At 38.1% G+C, this 26,813-nt stretch overlaps 1 protein-coding gene across 3 annotated transcripts in view; it reads left to right on the forward strand.

Moving 5' to 3' along the window:
- LOC131198394 (mucin-2-like) overlaps positions 1-26,813 on the forward strand; it is a 42,178-nt gene that overhangs the window by 8,142 nt on the left and 7,223 nt on the right. Inside the window, exons 3-9 of one of the 3 annotated variants that reach the window (XM_058182985.1) lie at positions 2,951-3,175; positions 8,478-8,588; positions 11,683-11,745; positions 13,727-13,960; positions 16,227-16,286; positions 20,687-20,797; positions 24,310-24,543. In XM_058182985.1, coding sequence (XP_058038968.1) covers positions 2,951-3,175; positions 8,478-8,588; positions 11,683-11,745; positions 13,727-13,960; positions 16,227-16,286; positions 20,687-20,797; positions 24,310-24,543 — 1,038 coding nt within the window. Of the gene's footprint in view, positions 1-2,950; positions 3,176-8,477; positions 8,589-11,628; positions 11,746-13,726; positions 13,961-16,226; positions 16,287-20,686; positions 20,798-24,309; positions 24,544-26,813 lie in introns of all 3 variants that reach the window. The other 2 variants (XM_058182984.1, XM_058182986.1) reach the window with 2 other exon arrangements.

The following is a 26,813-nucleotide window of genomic DNA, read 5'->3' on the forward strand; positions in this document are numbered from 1 at the left end:
TGCGGGGCTGAGCAGAGATCATCAAAACCCTTTAAAGGTTTTTTTAAAAAAACTCTTTTCAGCCGAAGGGGGGGGAACCCCCCCCTCCCCGAGATTTTAAAAGCCTCCTCTGGCAATTCCAGAGGAATTTCCTGATCCTCACAGGCTTTTAAATTCACTTTTTAACAGCCCCACTTACAAGAGCCCCCACCCATGCCCAGCCAATTCCCCCTCCTCACTTACCTATAATTACTGCTCTTTCCAGCTGGCAACGCCATGCTTTCTTCAGCTACTGAAGAAAAAAAAAAAGCTTGCTTTGACTTCCTGCTTTGCTGGCTGAGGAACTCTGGGATTTGAAGTCCAAAATAAATAAAATAAAATAAAATAAATAAATTAAATTAAATTAAATTAAATTAAATTATAAATAAATAAATAAATAAATAAATAAAATAAAATATTTGTGCAGCTTTCTGAGATTTGGTGTGTTTCTGTAGTGTTTCACTCTACACAAACATACAAAATCTCAGAAAGCTGTATGTGGCATTTTGTGTGTGTGTGTGTGAGAGAGAGAGAGAGAGTTGTGTGCGTATAAAGTGCGAAAGTTGGTTTTTGAGTTTTTTGTGGCTGTGAGAAGTGCAGCTGCTTTTACATTGTGTGTGAGTCAGTTGTGTTGTGTGTGTATAAAGTGTGAAAGTTGGTTTTTGATATCTCTTGTTTTTTATACTTTGTTTATTATTTTTATTATTGTTATTGGCCACGCCCTCCCAGTCATCTGACCAAGCCATGCCCACAGAACCGGTAGGGAAAATTTTTAGATTTCACCCCTGTGCCAACAGAATAGTAAGTGGTTGCCATGAGGCAGCCTCTGTAGGAAAGCTTAATCTCACATTGACCTGGTGACTCTGCAAAAAAAGGAAAGTTATGTTTTATTTTATTTGGAAAATTTATATTGCCTCCTCGCACAGAGCAACTCAAGGCGGCTTACAGGAAATATAAGCAATATAAAGGAAATAATAAAATAATAAAATTTTCTCCCAACATAATAAAATAACTGGCTGGTAAAATAACTGGCTCCCACCGTGGTGACAACACAACACACACATTTAATGTGCTCTATCCCACTCTGGGTTTCCCAGGCCTGCTGGCAGAACTACTTATTCAGGGCCTTCCAAATGAATGTTAGAGTGGGAGCCAGTCTAATTTCCAGAGGGAGGAACCCACCATGGAGAAGGCCCTTCTGGGTCCCACTAGATGTATCTCCTTAGGGGATGGGATCCGCAGCATTCTTTGTCTCCCCATTCTAGTGGTCAGGTAGATGTGACCGTCAAGATATGGTCCCTCATAACTGGTCCCAATCCATGAAGAGTTTTAAAGGTGACAACTAGCACCTTCGATTAGTGCTGCTGGCCCTGAGCTGGCTAAGGAATAGGCTGAACCCTGCAAGTCTCTGGGTCACTTTAAATTCTTTTGCATGACTGAGTGGCTGGGTAGGAGACCTTGGCCTGTATGCTGTAACAACCCTGTACATGCTGATAGCTTCTGTTGCCCTTTATCCCTGAGGCACCCAGTGCTCTGCTTAATAACTCAAGTGGTCATTTAACATCCTCATCAAGAAGAGGAGGAGAGATGTTTGTTAAGCGAGGTAATTGTAGTGTCACTTAACAACCATAATTTGCAACTATAATGGGTAAGCTCTATTATGGTTGTAACTCAAGGCCTAGCTTATTGCAAGTTGGATAGGATTTAAATTTTTTTGGTCTTATGACTTAATAGCACTGGAATTTAATTGAAGCAATCACAAGTAGCCCAGTGCTCCATTCATTTATCATATTTTCTGGACTATAAAATGCTCCGAAGTATATGACGCACCTAGCATTTAGGGAGGAAAACAAGGGGGAAAAAATCTGCCTTTGCCTCCCAGCAATTTACCTCCTTGTAGCAAATAGCAAACAGCCTGGTCAGCTTCAGCACAGCCTGATTTAGCACAAGTAGCTGATTGGCGGTTGGATCTACCTCCTGAAATACCACCTATCAGCTGTTCCAGGCTGTGGGGATTGCTGTTGCTGCCATCACCGCCCATCACTGCTGCCACCTATCGCCATCTCCGCATGCCCATTTTGACCTCCACACACCCCGTTTTCAGCCTCTGCGTGCCCCGTTTTTGGCCCATTCCAGGCGGTGGGGATTGCTGCCACTGCCGCCTATCCCCACCCTCTGGAATGGGCCAAAAATGGGATGTGCGGAGGCCAAAAATCGGGCACGTGGAGGTGGTGATAGGCAGCAGCAGTGATGGGCGGCGACGGTGGCGATCCCTGCAATGTGGAACATCTGATAAGGGGTGGTGGGTGGGCAGGGCTTCAGCAACATTCGCTGCATAAGATGCACAGACATTTCCACCCACTTTTTTGGGGGTGAGGAAGTGCTGCATAAATAACTAAAAATACAGTATTCACTGGGCATATTGATTGCCTGATCTTTGCATGTCAGATAACACATTGAAATGAATGACTGGATGCGAAGTTTCATAAGAGTGTATCTTCACCTTTTATCTAGTCTTTTGCAATTCCCTTACATCTAATCATCTAAATGAAATACTTGTCCATCCAAAGGTAATTCAGGTTACAAAATTACATTTATTTGAACCCATGTAACTGATGGAAATTATGGAATGCAGAATGCTAGCATACGTTTCAGCTCTTTTAGATGATAAGAGCTACTTTTTCAAATTACAAATATAATAGATCACCAAGAAATATTTTTAGGTTTTCACCTCAGTACATTATTCCAGTTTACATTCTAATTAATATATATTTGATAATGATTTTTGTGATTTAAATTTAAGTTAGTTGCAGATCGACATAGAACCACAGGGAGGAGACAGGTTTAGACTAAGATAATTTATAATATGATTCTAAAATGCTACATTGAGATGTGGATTGTTTTTTGATCACTGATTTGCATTATTTGGTAGATCTGGCTGAAGTCTTAGCAGCAGTTACCAATCTCCTACTAGATTATGGGTCGGGTTTGCGGTTTGAGAAAATGCAGGCACTCTTGCTTTCTACAATTGGAATTGATCTACAGACTTTCAGCATCACCAAAGGATATAAAGATGTCCTAACTTTTTTGGGTGACCATATACCTAATCTAATCATCAGACGTCGAGGGATCAGATATGTTGTCCAGCTTGCTAAAGGTATAGCCATAAAAATCACAATTTTATTTTAATAAATAATATAAATATAAAGTTTGATTCCATATGTAATGTAATAATAATTAGAAATGGCTCTGTACATTGTATAGAAAGGTTAAACTCTACTGGATCAGATAAAAACTCTTTATTAAATTTGCCATCATTTTCCACACATCATCCAAACAGATGCTTCCCAAAAAAACTGCATGGTTTCTTTAAAACTTGTCTCTGTTTCCTTGAAATTAGAAACAAATTCCCAGAACTTTTTCTTAAAAGGATTTTAGCCCAGTTGTGATCTTGTGGAATTGGCTAATTTAAATCAGATCGTTTATTTATCTCAGGTCATCCCAACATGAGCAACTTAAAAAAGAATGCATGATATCCATTATATCTCAGAGTTTCTGCCATATAGTAGTTGTTGTTGTTATTATTATTATTATTATTTATCAAATTTTTATACTGCCCTTCTCCCGAAGTTCAAGTAGGTTCGGACTCAGCAAAACTGAAACCAGAACATTTTAGTTTTCCAGATTATGGGAGAAGAAAAAGTCTAGAGGGTTTTCATGGGGTGAGTAGGGCAAGGCTAGGATGCATTATCTTTCTTCCTTTCCATGACTTGTGCGCTATTTATCTGCTAATCTTCTCAGTGTATTTCTTTCCCTACAACACTTTTAACAATTGCCTGTATTCTTGGTTCAGGCGTGGTACATACCAAACCAGTCAGCTTACCTCTCTAATCATCCCAGCACCTTTTTTTGTCTGCATCTTCATAAGCCATCACTGATATCCTCAATTACAGAACAGTCTACCTTCCTATTGCTTTCTTTTCCTTCTTTCTCTTTAATTACTGCCTGCCCTTACTGTCACTCTCTTTGGTATTTTGCCACTTCTTTGCCCCCACTCCTGGGCCCCCACCCCTGGGCAACAACAAACTCTTTCTAGAACTCAAATGTTTGGATTGGATACAGACCACCTGAAAGTTCTATGCTCAGAACTATTTGTGCATGGAGCGGGTTGTATGTCCTTGGGGAACATTCTGGTAGTGGTGGTGGGGAATTTGGAATTAATATATTTGGAAACGCCATATTGGAAAACACCGATCTTACTATTGCTTTAGTTATCTACCATGACTGATGGAGTTGCCATAGCAGGGAATACTTACCAGAAGCCATGAAAGTTCTAATACAGGAGAGCATTGATGATACCTAATTCAGTTGTTTTCTTGCAGATCTTCCATTACCCAAGGTCAAAAAGCATTAAGAACCCCTCATGTCAGTTCTCAATGGCCAACTGAGATTACCTTCCAGGAAACATAAGACCAGCATGGCCTTGGTGTAGTTGATTTTTCTCTAATCTTATAAACGTATCACAAATAGATGGGAATGGAATACTTTCACAATTTCAGGTTGATTGTGAATTTCTTCTTTCTCTTATACAAATTTCTGCAGGAGAGACAAGGATAAAAATCACCCTTGCCCTTAAAACAAGGAGAGGTTTTGAGGAATTTACGAATATACTCTATCTGTGTATGTTGATGAAATTAGTTCCTACCCAACAGTTGATTCTCTAGGCATTCCTTCAAAACCTTTTCTAATCCACTTTCAAGAAAAATAGCACCTCTTTTGACATCAGAAGCTGCCTTTGGCCTTTTGATTATTGAGCAAAATGCCATCTCCTTAAAAATGTACTGAATAAAGCCAGGAACAAAATTTCATTTGACTTCATGAATTGTCATCAATTTTAAGTATAGCTAATGTGGCTGTTTTCAAGTTTCCACACTGAATTATTTCATTATTCTGTCACTTGAAATTACAATTAGCAACGTTTGGAGATTTCTAGGAGCTGCTAGGTTTACTCCTGAAGTATTGATTCATTTATAGCAAGACTATTACTAATTACATAACATGGGGATTGAAGTCATTATCTTCATTTGCAGATTTAACAGTTGTATCAGTGCCAATTTGTAACATCTTGAAATTATATCCTGATGGCTTGAAGTTGTCGAAGTTAAAAGAGGCAGTGAAGGAGAAATGTGGATATGACCTGGAAGTATTTTGCCATCAGGTTGGCTTTAGCAACATAATTTCCTGCCTCCAGGAGATTCCTGAGCTGGTGGTAGATAGGAATAAAATCAGGAATTGTAAGATTCTACTTAAGTCAGGTAAGAAATGTAATGGATGGACAAACAAATGTTTGGATAAATGAATATGGAGTGGCTTTGTGGCATTTAAAAGAGCATGCTTATGCTGAGCAAGATAGCACTAAAATAAAGAAGGGATGTGAACTACCAATAAAGTGAAATTTAGCTCATATATATGTATTTCAACAGTCCTGCATGCCTAATATCACTTTCTGAAGTATAGAAGCAAGGGAGCCAAGAGGTTCTTCTGAAGATATGGTCCCTGCACTGTAGAAGTTCTTGATCCAGTAATGTTTGTAAGGCATAGCATTCAACTGATCATGACAAAATCAAATTTACTTGGACCTCTTGTAATTTATTATAGGGAAGCTATAATATTAGAATGATGTGTGGAGGAATATGAGCGAATTCATTGTGGTGGATAAAGATGCTAGGCTAGGAATGGGTAAGCCAAATTCTGGCCCTCATGTAGAAATCCAGCTGGGTGACTGATCAGTCAGTCATTCACTCTTGGCTCAAGGGAGAAGGCAAAGGGAAACCACTTTTGAAATCTTCCTTCATATCATGGTGAGCATGAAGTATAGCTAAGGATAAAAATCACCCTTGCCCTTAAAACAAGGAGAGGTTTTGAGGAATTTACGAATATACTCTATCTGTGTATGTTGATGAAATTAGTTCCTACCCAACAGTTGATTCTCTAGGCATTCCTTCAAAACCTTTTCTAATCCACTTTCAAGAAAAATAGCACCTCTTTTGACATCAGAAGCTGCCTTTGGCCTTTTGATTATTGAGCAAAATGCCATCTCCTTAAAAATGTACTGAATAAAGCCAGGAACAAAATTTCATTTGACTTCATGAATTGTCATCAATTTTAAGTATAGCTAATGTGGCTGTTTTCAAGTTTCCACACTGAATTATTTCATTATTCTGTCACTTGAAATTACAATTAGCAACGTTTGGAGATTTCTAGGAGCTGCTAGGTTTACTCCTGAAGTATTGATTCATTTATAGCAAGACTATTACTAATTACATAACATGGGGATTGAAGTCATTATCTTCATTTGCAGATTTAACAGTTGTATCAGTGCCAATTTGTAACATCTTGAAATTATATCCTGATGGCTTGAAGTTGTCGAAGTTAAAAGAGGCAGTGAAGGAGAAATGTGGATATGACCTGGAAGTATTTTGCCATCAGGTTGGCTTTAGCAACATAATTTCCTGCCTCCAGGAGATTCCTGAGCTGGTGGTAGATAGGAATAAAATCAGGAATTGTAAGATTCTACTTAAGTCAGGTAAGAAATGTAATGGATGGACAAACAAATGTTTGGATAAATGAATATGGAGTGGCTTTGTGGCATTTAAAAGAGCATGCTTATGCTGAGCAAGATAGCACTAAAATAAAGAAGGGATGTGAACTACCAATAAAGTGAAATTTAGCTCATATATATGTATTTCAACAGTCCTGCATGCCTAATATCACTTTCTGAAGTTCAGACTAAGATTGGTGGTGATAATATGCTTCCAGGATTTGGGTCTTCAAATGGGTGGAATGATCATGGAAGATGACACCTATTTCTAGGTAGTCCTCAGTTAATGGACTGCTCATTCAATAATAACATTGAAAGAATAGTATTTACAAATAATCTGTGAATTTATGAAATTATTGCAATCTTCTCAGAAATATGCCCAAATTTCCAACTGTTGCAGAATCCGTGATCATTTGATCTTAATTTGTGATTTTCCTATAGGATTCCCACAAGCCAGTCAATGGGAAGCCTGCAGGGAGTGGGATGTCTTGGTAACATGAGGTCTGTCAGTTTTGGAAGGCAATTTTGTTTTTTGCTTCTGAACTGCCACATATTTTAGCTGGGGAAGTTGGGAGGGGGTTGTTGTTGGAGCGGTAGAAAGTTAGTTATAACAACATTCCATATTCAAGGACGGCCTGATGGAGGTTGCCTGGAGATTGTATCCAATGTGATGAACATGTGGGTGTGGGGCAGGTCTGTAAACTGTCAACTGGGTATGGAAAACCTGGAAGTTTCAGTTTCGGGTTTTCCCAGCTGTGTCAACATGACATCTCTAATAAATTGGAACTTTGAGGAATCTCAAGCCTCAGAGCTTTATTTCGTTGGGGGTGTTCCTTGGAACCCTGACAAGGTCCTTGCTTAACAAATCTTCGTGGACCTTGCTTAGTGATGGTAACTGGGGGCTGATGGAACTGCCATGTCATAAAATGGGCAAAACTCACTTATCAGCTGACTTGTTTAGCAATAAAAATTTATAGAGAAATCAAAACATAAGCCCAGTATATAATTGGGTGTAATGAGCAAATTGAAGGGTTTTTTTCTTCTTTTCGAGTTTGAGGAAACTCAACAATTTACAAACAATAAGAGTCATAATTTTATACAGAAAGTCTTTACTGAGGCCATGAGAACAACTGGGAAATGCAACTTCAGAGAACTAACCAAGCACCTTTAAGTTCACCTGGACACACTATGATGTCACAATGGAAAATACAGTAGTGGCAAGAGACATATTAAGCAAATCCAGCCAGTGTGAGAGGAGACATAAGTAAAGCTTATAACTTCATTACTATCAGTTTCTAAAATATAGAAGCAAGGGAGCCAAGAGGTTCTTCTGAAGATATGGTCCCTGCACTGTAGAAGTTCTTGATCCAGTAATGTTTGTAAGGCATAGCATTCAACTGATCATGACAAAATCAAATTTGCTCGGACCTCTTGTAATTTATTATAGGGAAGCTATAATATTAGAATGATGTGTGGAGGAATATGAGCGAATTCATTGTGGTGGATAAAGATGCTAGGCTAGGAATGGGTAAGCCAAATTCTGGCCCTCATGTAGAAATCCAGCTGGGTGACTGATCAGTCAGTCATTCACTCTTGGCTCAAGGGAGAAGGCAAAGGGAAACCACTTTTGAAATCTTCCTTCATATCATGGTGAGCATGAAGTATAGCTAAATCTCCCTGAAAAAAATAAACTGATGATCCACATTCTGTGACTGTGTCCCTGTTATGGTGCATAAGTCGATCAGTTTTCCAGTGTAGTTGAGAATCTGCACTTGGAGGACTTTTTTTTTTTTGCTAGATTTGTTATTTTGACTTCTGAGTGTTCTCACGTTTTCCATTTATGTTTCTAATATTCCAGCTTCCTTCAACTGCTCTTCATCCCAAACCAGCCATTCTCCCTCTTTCGATTCAAAAAAGTCTGCCTGCAAATCAAAAAATGTAAACCAAGATGTATCTGAAAATAAGCCTGGTAGGTTTGATCTGATTCACTTAACAACTGCCATTTTTGTGAATATGGCCCTTGGGTATTGCTTTGGTTTGATGTATTAGTTTGTTCTCCATGGCTTTTCTGAACTTTTATTTCGGTCTATATATTTTTAGCAATACTGAACAAAATTATGGTATCACTCACTACCCTTTTAAGAAAGTATAAGATGGGCCTGAGAGTTAAGAAATTGAAATACTTCTTGCTGGCAAAAGAACTTTAGAAGTTTAGCATTGCCCAGGGCAACAAAGACACATTGGAATTTTTGGAGCAAAAGATGCCTAAATTAAAGTTGAACTACCAAACTAACAGGCTTAATTAGTTATCCCCTGGATAGATCCATCACTCCTGGTGCTGGTTACTGGCATCCATAATATGGGGAGTGAATCTTGCATGTACAACTCATGAAGAATATTTGGATTTGGATTGGGCTACAAAAAGAAAAACGTTTGGTCTAGAAAATATGCTGGGCTACAGCCTAAGATGTAATCCTCTTTTTACGTATCACTTTTTCTGAGTCACATGGAGCAAATAGGTAAAGTTATATGTGTTAATTTGAGTTGTTACAAGATAAAAGCCAGTATAAATCTGCGCGATCCGGTAGCGGTCATGGCTGGTAGTTTGGTGATCCAGTAGCGATGGTGAAGCAAAACTCCACCCACCCGCCCAGGTATCGTTACTTCCTGCTTTTAAAAGACTAAAAAAAAAAGACTTTGATGATCACACACCACAGCTATGATCATCAGAGTCTCTTTTTTTAACCATTTAAAAGCATTTTTTACAACCTATTGCCGGAATAGAATAAGCTGAAGATCACAGCTGTGGTGCGCAATTGTCGGAGCCTTTTTTTAATGAGGGTGGGGAAGTCCGTTTTTGACAGAGAGAGAGAGAGAAAGAGAGAAAGAGAGAGAGAGGATGGATGGAGGGAGGCAGGGAAGGAAGAAAGGAGGAGAGGAAGGAATACAAACCTGGCACTAGACGCAGCTTCAGAGGATAATCCAGGGAAGGGACCTGGAGGTCATCTAATCTAACCCTACTCCAGGACATTGTTAATGAGTTTTTGTCTTTTGATCCCCCAGTCACATGGCTACATAGCCACACCCACCCAGTCACATGACCCCCACCACCACCAAGCCATGCTCACCAAGCCACATTCACGGAACAGGTAGCAAAAAAATTTATATTTCACCGCCGCATCATACCACTCAGTTATGTCATCACAGTTTGGCTTCTGTCAACTGTCTCACATTTGTGATGGTTGCAGCATCCTGGAGTCACATAATCATGATTCCTGGCTGGCTTCTGACAAGCAAAGCCAATAAAAAAAGCTGGATGGGCTTAACGACTGTCTGATTCACTTAACAACTGCTCAACGACCATAGTAAAAACTATCGTAAATTGCATCTGGTCACATAATGTCTCGCTTAACAAATCACATTGGTTCGTGAATTCTGGTCCTATTTGTCATAAATTGAGGATTATCTGTAAAACCCAATGAATAATCTTTTCCCTGCTTCCCGCATTCTTTCTTCTCTATTTGTTATATAAGAAAACTAGACTAGAATTTCATAGATGCAAAAAAGAGTATGTGGGGTACAGTACTTTCTTACTGTGTTTCCCCGAAAATAAGACCCTGTCTTATATTTTTTTGAACCCTGAAATAAGTGCTTGGCCTTATTTTCAGGGATGACGTATTATTTTGGGGCAGGTGGAACAAGATAGGGTTCCTCTTGACATCTTACCTGATTTCCAGCTCTGTCTCCCTAACCCTAACCAGAGGAAATGACGGGGACCAGCTGCACATGCATCTAAATATTTTCGGGGGGAAGTTATTTTAGTGCATGCACTCAAAAGTCTGATTGAACTTATTATCCCAATGTCTTATTTTAGGGGAAACAGGGTAGAAAATGGGAGAGTTTCCTGAACGTTGAAAATAAAGAGTTGGGGAAAATGTGTATAAAATTGTGGTCATATTGTCAATATTCCAGAAAACCCCCTCCTGCAGAAAAGACTCCGAAGCAAACATCTTTCAAAGTTCTTTTACTCACATAGATAAACTGGCACAACTAGATGAACTCTGAATCTGGGAATCCAGGTTTATCCTCAGTAAGACAAACTCCAAAATCACACACACCCCTTGACCTCTCTGCCGATCACATGCTCCAATCGCCAACCGTCCCATCTTGAGACATCACTCTGGCCACTCCTCCAGATGCAGTCTTGGCCTGACCTTGACTGGCCAGAAGAATGTTATTATGTGTAATGGCCCCTTCTACCAAATCCCCCCTCTTTTTTTCCCCACACATGGGAAAGTGGCAGCATGGAAGCCTTTGGCCTAGTATGGCTTCCAAAGCTGACACATATGACACCACAATATGGATTTTATGGGTTTAGAATTCACTGAAAAATTAGTAGGAATGTTATTAAATTTCCATAATGATTGGAAAATGGGGCACGATGGTGCTGAACTTGTCAGCTGGAAACCTTGACTGCCTGGGTTCGAGACCTATGCATAATGTGACAGGACGAGTTCCCGTTATTTGCTGCCGCTCCTGCCAACCTAGCAGTTTGAAACCATGCAAATGTGAGAGGATAAATAGATTCAATGGGAAGGCAACAGTGTTCTGTGCCCAACTATGAAAGTGTCTTCATACAACTACTGGCTCCCTTGGCTAAGAAATAGAAATTAGCACTTCCCCCTAGAGTCAGACATGACTGGATGGGAAAACCTTTACCTTTTTTAATGATTGGAAATTTTTGCCATTGGTGGTTTACAGATATCTAGAGAGAAGAATAATTGAAAAGGGTGGAGAAAGCGGTCTTCCATATTATCCAAACTGTGAAGATGGAGTAAGATTTCAGTTGTTGAACTGAGTAAATAGTCCAACACCTTATTCATCTCATCCTATCTACCAACTACTGTGGTTGAGAACCTGTAATTGGAAGGGGGGTGGGTTTGTGCCACATTTGTTACTCTGACTTCTGAATGTTCTCACATTTCCCCCTTGCATTTCTATTGTTCCAGCTTCCCTTAGCTGCTCTTCATACCAATCCAACGATTCTTTGTCTTCTGATTCAGATCAACCTATCTGCACATCAAAGAGTTCAAACCAACTTGAAACTGAAAAGAGGCAAAAGCTTGGTAAGTTTGTTTGATTCTGAAATTTTGGGAACAATGGGAACCAGGTTTAGAGGGTCAGGAAATGTTAAGCCAAGTGGTATATTTCTATGAAAACAGATTGTTAAAACCGTTAGGTATCAAGCCCTCTTACAATCAAATAGATCCTTCATCTTTTTCTGCACCTGCTATAGTTGTTACTGCATATGATAACTCTCAGTTCAGTACGTGCATGTTCTTTCTTAAAACGAGTATGATTTACTTAAAAGTTTGTGTAGAACTCCAGGTTTACAGGGCAGAATAGGCTTATGTAACATCTGTTTTTCTCCAGGTATCCTAAGGTGTGTTGGAATTAGAATTTCAGAATTCTTTGCTAGCATATTTCAGAGAGGTTTCTAAAGTTGGAATCCCAAAACATATATAGAAGGCACCAATTTGAATTTTACTGGATTATACCACCCCTTACTATCCTTTTCCAAATCACCATCTTTAGCCAAATCAAAAGCTGTTACCACCATCAGCCATGGTTTAATTTCTTTACTACAGTAGAACCCATGGATATGAGTATTCCATACCATAGACATCTCCTGTTGCTGGTCTATGGCAGTTCTGTCCCATTCTAGAGCCTACATATTGCCATTTTGGTTTGCAGCAATGGTGAGTTGCTCCCGGTTCGTTCCAATTCTTGCAAACTGGTAATAAAAGCGGCGGTAGGCTCCGCCACCTGCCCAAATGTCATCCCAGACAATCTGCACATGCGCTTGTTGCAAACCGGTAGTAAAGGTGACTGAAACCCACCCCTGGTGTGCAGTTCTTGATGCACGACCCTTCAGGAACGTTCCATTCAGAAAAAAATTATAGTGACATTTTGAAGTTCTTCTCAGCCCAGGGTTTTTTTCCCCCCTGTACCTACATCAATGATGCAATGTTGCTGATCACATTTTTTCTATATTGTTTGGATGTGAACATTCCATGATAATTCAGTTTATGATGAAATCATGAAGGTAGGATACCTCTGCAACTCTTCTTGAAAATGGAAAGATCGAATTTGATTCCAACATCCTTCATCAATCTACTATCCAATTATTTATTAATCTAAAATTATAATATTAATATTGATAATCCAAGATAGAATCCACAATAGGAATGAAACCCTACTTGAAGGTACCAGCATGGGAATAAATAGATTAAAAGTGTTCTTAAGAAAGCTTAGAAATTAGACTATAAGTGCTTTGTATCCTTTTCTGGAAACTTGTAAAATTAAAGGATTGATATATTTAAAAAATAACTTTTGAACATCTTAGATGTTCAAAGACAAATTAGAAAATTTATAAATCATGAAATCTTTGTAAAAGAATTTGCCTTTTTCTTACTGCTTATTCCTCCGAAATGTACAACATTCTACCCAGGTACAAACAGTGTTAAAACAAATCACGATAAACCATAGAATAAATAAGCCGTTCTGAATAAATAAGTGATGTTGCTTTTCTTTAGTTCTCTCTTTGTAGAAGTAGAGATAGAAAAACAGTATTCATTCCCTTTCAAGCACTGAGGCATTGGCTAGGGTTAATTTGTGTTTATATGGGCTGTTTTAACTATTGTCTTCAAAGATGCCTGATTAAACTAGCTCACATATCATATTATGCCTTATTATGCTGAAGCTAAAACCAAGCAAATCACACTGTGGCTTAATATATAGTATGTACATCTAATCAGAAGCCTGGTAAGTTGGCTTCAACTTAAGAGTTGTTGATTTGAATCTAATTTGCTTTGATATTCTTGGCCATGATACCTTCCTTTGCACTTTTCAGAAAAGTATTTTGTGGCCTTTAGTTGAATCAGTGTTAAAATTCAGCACAAGCAAACACATGCATATAATTATTAAGATGGGATTCATAGTTATTTTTGTTATGTGTAAATAGCCATTGTAGTAGTCTTGAATTGTTGGATTTCTTAACTTGTTTTCATGGTTTTCTGTGTATACATTTTCTCTCTTTTTCAACAGTATTAAGCAATGTCATGGCATCAGTCACTGCCCTCTTAAGCAGGTATATGTCAGGCCTGAGAGTTCAGAAATTGCAAGAGTTGTTGCTGACAGAAGAAGGGATTGATCTTGACAAGTTCAGCTTTGCCTTGGGACACAAAGACTCATTGGAATTTTTGGAGCAAAAGATGCCTCAATTGATTTTGAGCTACAGAGCGAACAGGCTTAAAAGTGTTGTCATTGAACCTCACTCAGGTAATGTCTAGCCTAAATAGATCCATCACTCCTAGGAGATGGTTATTGGTATCTAGAATGTGTGTTTGGGGTGTGCGTGAGTCTTACATGTACAACACACTTATGAGTATTTGGATTTGGAATGGGCTACAAAAAGAAAAAAAATTGATCTAGTAAAGATGCTTGGCTGCAATCTAACCTGTAATCTTCCTTTAAGTATGGAAATTGGCCAGTCACTTCTCTGACTCCAAACTACCTCTAAGTTATAGAGCAAATAAGTAACGTGTCAACATGAGTTATAAAAAATAAAACAAGGTATAAAGCTGTAAATGGTCCTCAATTTACAACCGTTCTTTTAATCACAATTTAACGTTCAACTCTTGCTGAAAACTTACAACTAATCCTTGAAGTTACAACCATCATGCCACCTCCTCGGTTGTGTGATCGTAATTTAGGCACAACTGCCTTGCATTTGTGATTGTTGCAGCATCCTGCAGTCACATAATGATGATTTACAACCTTCCCAGCTGGCTTCTGTCAAACTAAGCCAATGAAGGAAGCTGTGGATGTGCTTAACCGTCATCTGATTACCATAATTTGTTTAACACCTGCCATGATTCGCTTAAGAATTACGGAAAAAATTATTGCAAATTTGGGTCTGGTCACATAATGTCTCATTTAACAAGCATATCGCTTCGGGACTGAATTCTGGTTCTGATTGTGGTTGTAAATTGAAATTGTAAAATCCAAGAAATAATCTCTTCCCTGCTTCCCACTTTTCCCCTTCTCCATCCATTGGTAAAAGAAAGCTATTAGTTTTCTAACACATCAAAATGTTATAGCTACAGTGACCGGACAAGTCATCTGCGAAGGGAATTGCCTGCATTTTATCAATCTTGTTAGCAACTGTGCATTGGAGAAAGTTGCACAAATTTGGAAAAGGCCCATAATTTAGGGCTGACTTTTTGTTACAGAGAATTTTATATGGAAAAAGTAGGGTCATAGTGTCTCCTTAGAAAATGGAAGACTTTCATGAACATTGTATAGAAAAATAAATCCTTGGGAAATATGCAATTGGACACCAGAGCGTGGATCTTCTGAGCACTGGGATTCACTGAATTATTTAGAATGTGTTATTACATTCCCATAACGATTGGAAAATGGGGCTTGATGGCTCAGCCATTAAACATGCTGAGGTTATAGCTGGAAAGCTGATAACCCGGGTTTAAGACCTGATTGTCATGTGACTGCATGAGCTCCAGTTATTTGCTCCTAGCAGTTTGAAACCATGTAAATGCCAGTGAGATAGATACCACATAGGTGGGAAGGTAACTTTGTATTGTGTGCCTCGGTGTATTGCCATGCTGGCCACATGACTACGGAAGTATCTTTGTATAAATGAGGGCTCCCTCGCCTAAGAAACAGTGATGAGCATCGCCCCTAAAGTCAGACATGACTAGACTGGGAAAACCTTTACCTGTTTAATGATTGGAAATTCTGCCATTGATGGTACACATTATCTGGAGGAAATAATGATTGAGAAAGATGGAGGAAGTGGTTTCTGTCTTACTCAGATTGTGAAGATTGAGAAGGATGGAGGAAGTGGTTTCCGTCTTACTCAGATTGTGAAGATGGAGTGAGGTTTCTGTTGTTAAAATGAGTAAATGGCCCAACATATTATCCTTCTCATCATATCTGCCAACCATCCCCTGTATTTCCATCCCCTTGTATTGTTACATCTCTGCACTGGATGTAAATAAGTTTTGGAAAATATTGCCACTGGTGTGTGCTTGTACTTTAACAGCTATCTACAACCTTTCTGTGTGAAAGTGCATACTTGGATTCTATTCTGCTAATGAGAGTTAGCCTGTAATTGTTAGCATGTTTATTTTTCATATTGCTCTTTAAAAAAAGACAAGCTTTTAGATCTATACAACAATAAAGGTCAGTATTTGATTGCTTCAATTTCTCCTCCAATACATTCCGATGTTAACTTTACTTGTTCATTAAATGCTCCAGTTCCTCTTCTGGAACCCACAGGAACAGCTGACCCATTAAACTCTGGGTTCCAGATAAACTTTTAAATTGCTTCCTCTGTATTATAAGTAAGGTAGAGATAGTTTTCAGCAAGACCTGTGCTAGCCTCTAATTGTTAGCATGTTTATTTTTTATATTGTTTTTTTAATTAAACTTTGAGATCTTTACAATAATAAAGATCATTACCTGATTGGTTCAATTTCTCCTCTCCCAATGTGTTATGATGTTATCTTTGTCCTTTCTTTGTTAGATCTGCCAGTTCCTTTTCTGAAATCCATAGAACCAGCTGACCCACTAAACTCTGCATCAGGTAAACCTTTAATCTGATTCTCCATATGATATAAGGAAGGTAGAAATGGTTTTCAGCAAGGAAGCCAGGTGGAAAGAACCTTTTTTGAACCAGCTTGGAATTTTGAGAATCTGCCATGAAAACTGTCCTAGCAGTTGTTGTTTTTATTGAAAAAGTTCTACAAAAACAAATGAATTTCCCCTCCCTCCAAAACCATCCTCCCCCCCCCCCAGACTTCCCGGAGCAAACACAAGTATAGTTCAATAAACAAATATTCATACATTAAATTTTTGAAGTATAACACCATTATAATCCTTCTCTTTCGCATATCCTGACTTCCTCCATTACAATCAAGAATTACATCCTTCATTCAAAGGCAATCTGATATCTCTTAATCTGGTATCTGTTTTGAATATAGTCAATCCAGTTCTTCCATTCATTTAAATATTTTTCTTGAGTACTGTCTTTCAAGAAGGCTGAGATTTTGGCCATCTCAGCCAAATTGGAGACTTTTAATATCCATTCTTCTATTGTAGGTAATTCTTTTTTTCTCCCAGTACTGTCCAATCAGTAGTCTTGCTGCTGTTATTAAGTTCAAAATCAATTTAGTATCAGTTACTGTACAATCCTTCATAATCCCTAACAAAAAAAATTGTGTTTGGAACTTAATCTTCTTCTTCAAAACATTCTGCATAATCCACCAAATTCTTATCCAGAAAGACTTAATTTTTTTACAAGTCCACCATACATGAAAATATGTAGCATCATCACAGTTACATCTCCAACATTTCGCTTGCATATCTGGATACATACATGATAATTTCTTAGGATCTAAATGCCATCTATAAAACATCTTATAAAAATTTTCCCTTAAGTTCTGGGCTTGCATAAATTTAACATTTCTAACCTAAATTTTTCCCATGTTTCCAACATTATTGGTTCCTGAATATTCTGTGCCCATTTTATCATACAATCCTTTATTAAATCTCTTTCAGAATCTATTTCTACCAACACATTATACAATCTCTTTATATGCCCCTGAGTTTGATTTCTAATTTGTTTTACCAAATTTTCTTCATTTTGAAAAATACCAATTTTCTGATCTTTCCATCTAGCCTTTAACTGTCCATATTGAAACCAAGTATAGTTCCTCCCTTCTTTTAATGTATTCAAAGATTTAAGTTGTAAATTTCCCCTCTCATTATATAAAAGATCGTTGTAGGTAATCATTTCTTGTTTCTGTTCTATATTTATATTCTCTACTGCGTGTCGAGGACTCGCCCATATAGGAATTTTATAATTTAACTTATAATAATATTTTTTCCAGACACGCAAAAGAGCAATTCTCAACACATGATTCTTAAAAGCTTTATCTACTTTCTTATCATACAATAAATATGCATGCCAACCATATAATAAATCATAACCTTCTATATTCAAAATCCTTTCCTCCGTTAAATTAAACCAATCACTTATTACAGAGAGAACAACTGCTTCATAATACAGTTTTAAATTAGGCATTTTTTACCATGTATCTTGCATTATTTTCATTTTAACTCTCGCTTTTTTCCCTTCCCATATAAATTTATTAATTCCAATCTGCCATTCTTCCAAATTTTTATCTTTCTTAATTATTGGTATCATCTGAAACAAAAACAAGAATTTAGGCAAAATATTCATTTTTATAGCTGCTATTCTAACTGCCCTAGCAGTTTTGTCCATTGAAAAGTGATCCATGGAGAAGGGCAAACTGGTGAGATGGTTCTCTATTCTCTTCCCACTTAGCACGGTCTTGATAATTCCCAGTCTAATTTATTGGTTTTGTTGCTTCTGCAGCTTACAAAGTACTGAGTGCAGCTGCGCCCAATTTTTTATTTCCTAAGAAAGTTTGTGAATGATTTTTAATAATGAAATGTTTTGAAATAATTACTTTCATTAAGAAAGACAACATTGCATTTGGCGATTTGCAGCATATAAGGTTCCAGAGTATTTTTCCTCCTAATATTTATTTATTTATTTATTTATTTATTATATTTGTATACCGCCCTTCTCCCGAAGGACTCAGGGCGGTTCACAGACAAAAAACAACAGAAAACATATAATAGATTAAAAACAGCTAAAGAATAGATAGTTGAATTCAATTGATGCTCTAACTTTTGAATACAAATTTAAAACCTCATTTAAACCCCTTTTTTAAAAATCCCAATTTAAAAAACTACATTCAGGCTAGTCCTGCTCTTCGAAACAGCAACGTCTTCAGCTCGCGGCGGAAGGACTTGAGATCGGGGAGTTGACGAAGCCCCAGAGGGAGCTCGTTCCAGAGGGTAGGGGCCCCCACAGAGAAGGCCCTCCCCCTAGAGGTCGCCAGCCGACATTGTTTAGCTGACGGTATCCGGAGGAGTCCCTCTCTGTGAGAGCGCACTGGTCGGTGAGAGGCTAATGGTGGCAGTAGGCGGTCCCGTAAATATCCTGGCCCTAGGCCATGGAGCGTTTTAAAGGTGATGACAAGTACCTTAAAGTGATATAGCCAAATAAAGAGAAGATAGGGCTCTGCATACTTATCCCTAATTAATCTCTTTGGAATTAGTATTGATAGCCAAATTCAACCAATTTTTCAAGGCAATTTACAAAATCATATTACCGTAGCTTGAGAATCTGCCTAAAGTCTGCAGGGTTTTCTGGGGGCTGCGAGATAATGTTACTTTTTCTGAGTCTTTGGAGGTAACTCATAATGGAATATTAATTCTAGTAGAAGGGAGCCATTTAGTGTAGCAGTTAAAGGCAAAAGAGTAGGATTATGGTTCTTTTTACCACCTTTAGGCATGAAAGCCAGCTATGTGGCCCGGTCACTTTCTCTCAATCCTAGAAACCGAGTTTTGAACCAAACGACAGTGTGGGCTTTTCCATATAGTCAACCAGGAATCAGGAGTGCTCAAAGAATCATAACAACAGACCTAGAGGGCATTCGGTATCCTGCCCCTGGAATGTTAAAACACTTGTGGCCTTTTGAGATATTGTTGGAGTATAGTCTCCATCACTCGCTGTTGCTTTAAATACAATAATGTATTTACTGCATAACTCACTGATCTATGTTATATCAATTGTAAAATTTAATAGTTTGATATTTTGAGAAAACATACACTAGTTATAGCATTATTCAGGTTTGTACAAGAATGTTTTTTTAGCTTACTTATTAATAAGATCACTGGTCAAAGTGTAAAAGTGATTGTTTGCTCATTAACAATAAGAGGGCATACTGTCATTGTGTAATATTTGTATTTGTTCAGCAAGAAAAACAGTTTTTTCTTATGGACATTGGAAGGGTGAGGGATCAATCTGACTTTTGCACAGCTGACTTTTTTAGGGCAAAAATTTACAAAGAAGCAAGCAGTGAAGAAATAGAATATATATACTCTGATACACGCATGCACACTATATATATAGTGTGTGTGTGTACACACACACACACACACACACACACACACACACACACACATACTGAATATATATACACTCTCAGACATTCTGAGGTCCCCAGATTTGTTCATAGAACCATATATGTAGTTGGGTATCATGAGCATACTGAAGATATTTTCTTCTTTTTGTGTGAGTAAAGTCAACAAATTACAAACAATAAGAGTCATAATTTTGTACATAAAGTCTTTACTGAAGTGAGCTGTGAAGTACAACTTCAGAGAGCTAATCCAAGCACTTAAATTCACCTGGACTCACTATGATGTCACAGTAGAAAAGACAGTAATGGCAAGTGACATATTAAGCAAATTCAGCCAGTTTGAGAGGAGGCATAATTAAAGCTTATAACTTCATTACTACCAGTTTCTGACATATAGAAGCAAGGGAGCCAAGAAGTTCTGAAGATATGGTCCCTACACTGTAGAAGCTCTTGATCCAGTAATGTTTGTAAGGCATAGCATTCAACTGATCATGAGAAAATCAAATTTACTCGAACCTCTTGTAATTTATTATAGGGAAGCTATAATATTAGAATGATGTGTGGAGGAATATGAGCGAATTCATTGTGGTGGATAAAGATGCTAGGCTAGGAATAGGTAAGCCAAATTCTGGCCCTCATGTAGAAATCCAGCTGGGTGACTGATCAGTCAATCATTCACTCTTGGCTCAAGGGAGAAGGCAAAGGGAAACCACTTTTGAAATCTTCCTTCATATCATGGTGAGCATGAAGTATAGCTAAATCTCCCTGAAAAAAATAAACTGATGATCCACATTCTGTGACTGTGTCCCTGTTATTGTCGTGTCCCAACAGTTATAGTGCATAAGTCGATCAGTTTTCCAGTGTAGTTGAGAATCTGCACTTGGAGGGTTGTTGTTTTTTTTGCCAGATTTGTTACTTTGACTTTTAAGTGTTCTCACATTTTCCATTTATGTTTCTAATATTCCAGCTCCTTCCAGCTGTTCTTCACACCATTCCGGCTATACATCCTCTCCTGACTCATGTCAGTCTAGCAGCACAACAAAGCATTCAAACCAACATGAATCTGAAAAGGAGCCTGGTAAGTTTCTATCTGGTTCTGAAATTTTAGGAACAATGGGAACCAGGCTTAGAAAAATCAGGAATTCTGTCAAAACAGACCCTTAATACCATTATGAGAAGTCCTCTTACAATCAAATAGATCATCTTTTTCTGCAGCTGCTATAATTGTTACTGCATATGGTAACTCAGTTCAGTCATGTGCATATTCCTTCTTATAATACGATTTTCCTTAAAAGAAAGTTTGTGTAGAACTTCATGCTTATACGGTAGAATAGGCTCATATAAATAATCTTCTGTTTTTTCTCCACGTAGAATAGAACAGCTTATTTTATTCTGGTATCTTAAAATGAGTTGGAAGTAAAAATTTCAGAATTCTTTGCTAGCATATTTCAGAGAGCTTTCTGGGAATTGTAGTCCCAAAACATACTGTATCTAGAAGCCACGAATTTGAATTTTGCTGAATCATACAAGCAGCTATCACCATCTTCAACTGTATCACCCTTTTAAGCCAAATCAGCAACCATTACCACCATCAGCCATAGTTCACCATTTTCTTTATTACATTAAAATCAATGGACCTAATTATTCCATATATAGAATACAATGTCTAATAGATTTCTCTTGCTGCTGTTCCACAGCATTTACTAGTTCTGTCCCATTACAGAACCTACAAATTGCCATTTTGATATGCAGCTCTTGATAGGTGGCCCTTCATGAATCTGCTTAATCTTTTAAAATTGATCTTAACTACTTCATTCAGAATAATCTATAGTAATATCATGAAGCTGCTGCTTAGCCCAGTGGTTTGGTTATTTTTTTGCTATACTTACATCTAAGTGATGCAGTTTTGCTGAGCACACTTTTTCTGTATAGTTTGGATGTGGTTATTGGTATATGAATATTCCAAGATAATTCAGTTCATGAGAAAATCATGAAGCTTGATATCTGTGCAGCTCTGCTTGAAAATAGGAAGATCAACTTTGATTCAAACAGTCTTCCACAATCTACTATCCATCAGTTTATTAATCTAAAATTCTAGTATTACTATTGATAATGTATGATAGGATCCATGATAGGGATCAAACCCTATTGGAGGATACCAGAATGGAAATAAGTAGATTAAAAGTGATCTAAAGATTAGAAATTAGATTATAATTCCTTGGTATCCTTTTCTAGAAGCTGGCAACCTTGTAAAATTAAAAGATTGATATATTTTAAAAATAACTTTTGAATGTCTTAGAAAAAAAGACAAATTAGAAAATTTATACATCATGAATTCTTTGTAAAAGAAATTGTCTTTTTCCTTACTGCTTATTCCCCCAAGATGTAGAACAATCTGCCCGGGTACAAACAGTGCTAAACAAGAAACCAGGCATGATAAACCACAGAATAAATAAGCTGTTCTGAACAAATAAGTGATGCTATACTTTTTTAGTTCTCTATAGAGATGGATATAGAAATGGGATTCATTCACTTTCAAGCATCAAGCTATTGGTTATGGTTTATGTGTGTTTATATAGGTTGTTTTAACCACTGTCTTCAAACATGCTTGATGTACTTGTTCACATATCATATTGTGTCTTATTATGCTGAGCTAAAACCAAGCAAATCGCACTATCACTTAATATAGTATGTACATCTAATGACAGGCCTAATAAGTTGGTTTTAACAGGTTGTTGATTTGAATCTAATTTGCTATGGTATTCTTGGCCATAATACCTTGTTTTGCACTTTTCAGAAAAGTATTTCATGGCCTGTTTAGTTGAATCAAGTTCAGCACAACCAATATTACCAAGTTCAGCACAAGCAAATAGATGCATATAATTATTGATTAAGACGGGATTCATAAGTATTTTTTTATGTGTGAATATATGATAATTGTATTCATGGATTGGTTTGATGTATTACCGTATTTTTCGGAGTATAAGATGCACCTTAGTTTTGGGGGAGGAAAACAAGGGGGGAAAATTCTGACTCAGCCTACCAGCATCCATCCCTATTCATCTGGCTAGCGTCCTTGCAGCAAAGAGCCTTGTCAGCTTCAGCACGTTATTGCAGCCTGATTCAGCATGAGCAGCTGATTGGCAGGTGGTTCAGCCTCCCGGAATAGCCCCAATCAGCTGTTCCAGGCTGCAGGGATTGCCACAGACCATTGCCGCCTCGTGTTTTCGGGCAGTTCCAGGTGGCGGGGATCAGTGGCCTTCTCTTGGATTTTGATAAGGGACAGCACAGATCTTTTAATCTATTTAAAATAAGTCCTATCACCCTATGCACATTTAACGGTGGGGTGGGGTGGAGGATGATTTTCATGGGGGCAGAAGAGGGATTTGGCACCGAAGGCTCCACTCCTAAGACACCCCCGTCTTCCTACCTATAGGAATTGAAAGCTTGGCTTTCTCGCAGCAAGGCCCAATAGAAACGCAGCACTTCAGTCCTATTGGATGCTGCCATCTCGTAAACTGGAAACGTGATACTCAATACAATACAATACTATTTATTATTACAGTCTTGGACCAGAACAAATAAAAGCGCTTAAGTATATACACTTAAGAATTCTAGTATAAAATAATAACAACTAAAATCTATAATAAAATCCAGTGTCAATTATACATAGTCTGACTGTACGATAGTTGCAATCCCTAAACTCTGTGGCCCGTTGTAGGTTCATCGCTAAAAGTGAAATGACTAAGCAATGCAAAGGGTTAGCCACAATTGTTATACAGCATCGCTGTGGTGGAGAAGACACATATTTGATGCATCAAGAATGATGCTCGTTTTTGGGAGTCGCTGTTTGGAACCACCCGAAAACTGCCATTCCAGGCGATGGGAATTATCAAAAATGAGCATTGCATTTTTGGTCTGCGCACTCTGAGAGATCGGCAGTAGCAGTTAGGGTGCTGCTTGGAACCGGCTGAAAACCACTGCCGCTGCGTTTTCATGAGGGCGCACAGCTCTGTGAATCAGGCTCCAACCAAGGCAGCAAAGGTGCAGGGGCTTGCTGGGAAGCCCGGCACTGTGTTTATATGATGGCAGCATCTAGGAGGACTGAAGTGCTACGTCTCTATCAGGCCTTGCTGCAAGAAAGCCAGGTTTTAAACGCCTACGGTTATAGGTAGGAAGACAGGCGTCTTGGGAGTGGAGCCTTCAGTGTCAAGTCCCTCTTTTGCCCCCATGAAAATCACATCCCACCCCACCCCACACACTCAAGTGAAATGTGTGTAGGATGATAGGATTTGTTTTAAATGGATAAGAAGATCTGTGCTGCTTTTTTTCAAAATCTGTGTGGCAGTGAGGATGCCAACGATCCCCGCCTCCTGGACCGCCCCAAAACACGACGCATGGAGGCCAAAAATGTCCAAAGGGTGGGGGGCGGTGGGTGGGCGGGGCTACTTTCAGAACATACACACCTAAATTTTGAGCCTCTTTTAGGTGGGGGGGAGTGCATCTTATACTCCAAAAAATACAGTAGTTTGTTCTCAATGGGTTTTCTGAACTTTATGCCTGCCTATATATTTTCCTCCTTTTCAACAGTACTAAGCGATGTCATAGCTTTGGTCACTGCCCTCTTAAGCCATTATAAGAAGGGCCTGAGAATTTGGAAATTGCAAGATTTCTTGCTGACAGACGAAGAAATTGATATTGAGAAGTTCAGCGTTTCCCAGGGCTACAAAGATACGATTGAATTTCTGGAGCAAAAGATGCCTCAACTGAAGTTGAGGTACCAAGCTGTCAGGCTTGATACTGTTGCCATTAAACCTCAGTCAGGTAATGCCTCGCTTGGATAGATCTATCACTTCTGGTGATGGTTATTGTCATCCATAATGTGAGGGTTGAGTCTTACATGTACATATAGAGTATTTGGATTCGGACTAAAATAACTAAAATAAGAAAAAAGTTTGGCCTATTAAATGTGCTGGGCTAAATCTAAACTGTAATCCTCCTCCAAGTATGGAAACTGGCCAGTCACTTTCTCTGAGTCCAAGCTAGCTCACAGTGTTGTTATAGAATAAGTAGGTAACCTTATGTGTGCCAAAGTGAGTTTTAAAAACAAAAAAGCAAGGAGTAAATTGCAAGTGGTCCTTAATTTATGACCATTATTTTAATCACAATTTAAAGTTCGTGCTGAAAAAAAGTGACTTAAAACTCATCCCTGAAGTTTCAATCGTCATACTACCTTGTCAGTTATGTGATCGAAATTTGGGCACATGTCAACAACGGGTCTCATAATGACTGATTTAATGACCACATTGTTTAGTAGCTGAATTGTGATTGTAAATTGAGGACAATCTGTAAAGTCCAGTAAATAATCTCTTTCCTGCTTCTCACTTTTTTTCCCTCTCCATCCAGTGGTAAAAGAAAGTTATTACAGGTTTTTATCACATCAAAATGTTATAGCTATAGTGACTGACAAGTCATCCCTGAATGGAATCACCTGCCATTTATCAATCTTGTTAGCAAGGGTGCATTGGGGAAAGTGGCACAGATTTGAAAAAGACCTGATAAATTAGGGCAATCTTTTGTTAAGGAGAATTTTATAGCGGAAGTACAGTACTTGCCTAAAAAATGGAAGACTTTCATGAAAGTTGTATAGAAAAATACAGGTGGTGTTGGGAAAAATGTGTTCAAAATTCATGTGACTCCATGGCATGGATTTTCTGAGCTTTAGGATTCACTGAGAAGTTGAAATGGGTTACTAAATCCCATTGGTGATACACATTTATCCTGCTCCTGGAATGGTAAACACCCTTGAGATGTTGTTGAAATCTAGTGTTCATCCCTTGCTGGACTTGAAATCCACTAATGGGCTTCAAGTTACTCACTGGTTTGTGTTATATCAAATGTAAACAATAGTTTGGTATTTGGAGTGGACATACACTCGAAATTTAATTGCTTGGCAATTAAAGCAATTAAATTAAGCGCTTGGCAATATTCTATTTATAGAATTTTTTTGTAATGAGAAAGATTTTCAACTTAACCATTATTAATAAGTCTCTGGTCAAAGTGTGAGAGTTGTTCACTCATTAACAATAAGAGCACACTGCCACGTAGTCTTCGTATTTGCTGAGGGAGAAAAACAGCTTTTTCTTGTGGATATTGGAATGGAGAGGGATTAGTTAGACTTTTGCACAATTTCAGTTGACCTTTATAGAAAGAGGGCAAAAAATAAAAATAGAAAGAGGCCAAACAATGAAAAAATAGAACATACATTTTTCAAATGCAAACATTTTAATGGCTTATATGTGTTTCCTTGTTTGAATTTAAATTTATTGTGGAGAAGTTAAAATCCAAAGTTGCTTCATCTCACTATGTGTTACTATGTGACACTATGGCCAAATTGTCCAGAGCAGGATTGTTTTTTTAAAAAAGTTTACGCAGAGTTGTTTTCATATCCTACATTATGAAGGTGGGTCTTGATTTTAAGATCTTCTGCAGGCTGATTTTATGCATTAGAGCTAGAGGAAGGTAGTGTAGGTTACAGGCAATCCTCGTTTTACAGTTATTTCTTTAATGACTGAAGTTACAGCGGCCTAGGAAATTCTGGTTTATGAGCTGTACTCATACTTGTGACCATAGTACCAGTCACATAATTGCAGTTCAAGCGCTTGGCAATTGGCTCGCATTTACTACTGATTGCAGTATCTTGCAGGAACATGATCACCATTTGCATTTTTTTTTCCAGTTTCAAACCAAAAAAACACCATTTGGAAGCTAGATTTGCTAAGTGACCATGTGGTTCATTTTACAACTGCAGTGATTTGCTTAACAACTGCTATGAGAGTTATTAGGCCTGACTCTGCAGTGAGTTATGATGGCTCCAGCTGTGGTTATATGTTGTGGACTACTTGCATAGCCCCAAATAAACATGAAATGCCAGGTCACCTTCCCTTAATCTAAATAATGGTGAACTATGTTCTCTTGAGGTGTTATTGCATTGTAGCCTCCATTAACAACAACTATAACCATCATGGTTAGAGATGTTGGGAAATTAAATTGAATAAAGAGAGGGGATTCATAACTCCCTCATCCTTTCCTTT

The sequence above is a fragment of the Ahaetulla prasina genome, chromosome 4 (genome assembly GCF_028640845.1).
Source record: "Ahaetulla prasina isolate Xishuangbanna chromosome 4, ASM2864084v1, whole genome shotgun sequence".
NCBI lineage: Eukaryota > Metazoa > Chordata > Lepidosauria > Squamata > Colubridae > Ahaetulla > Ahaetulla prasina.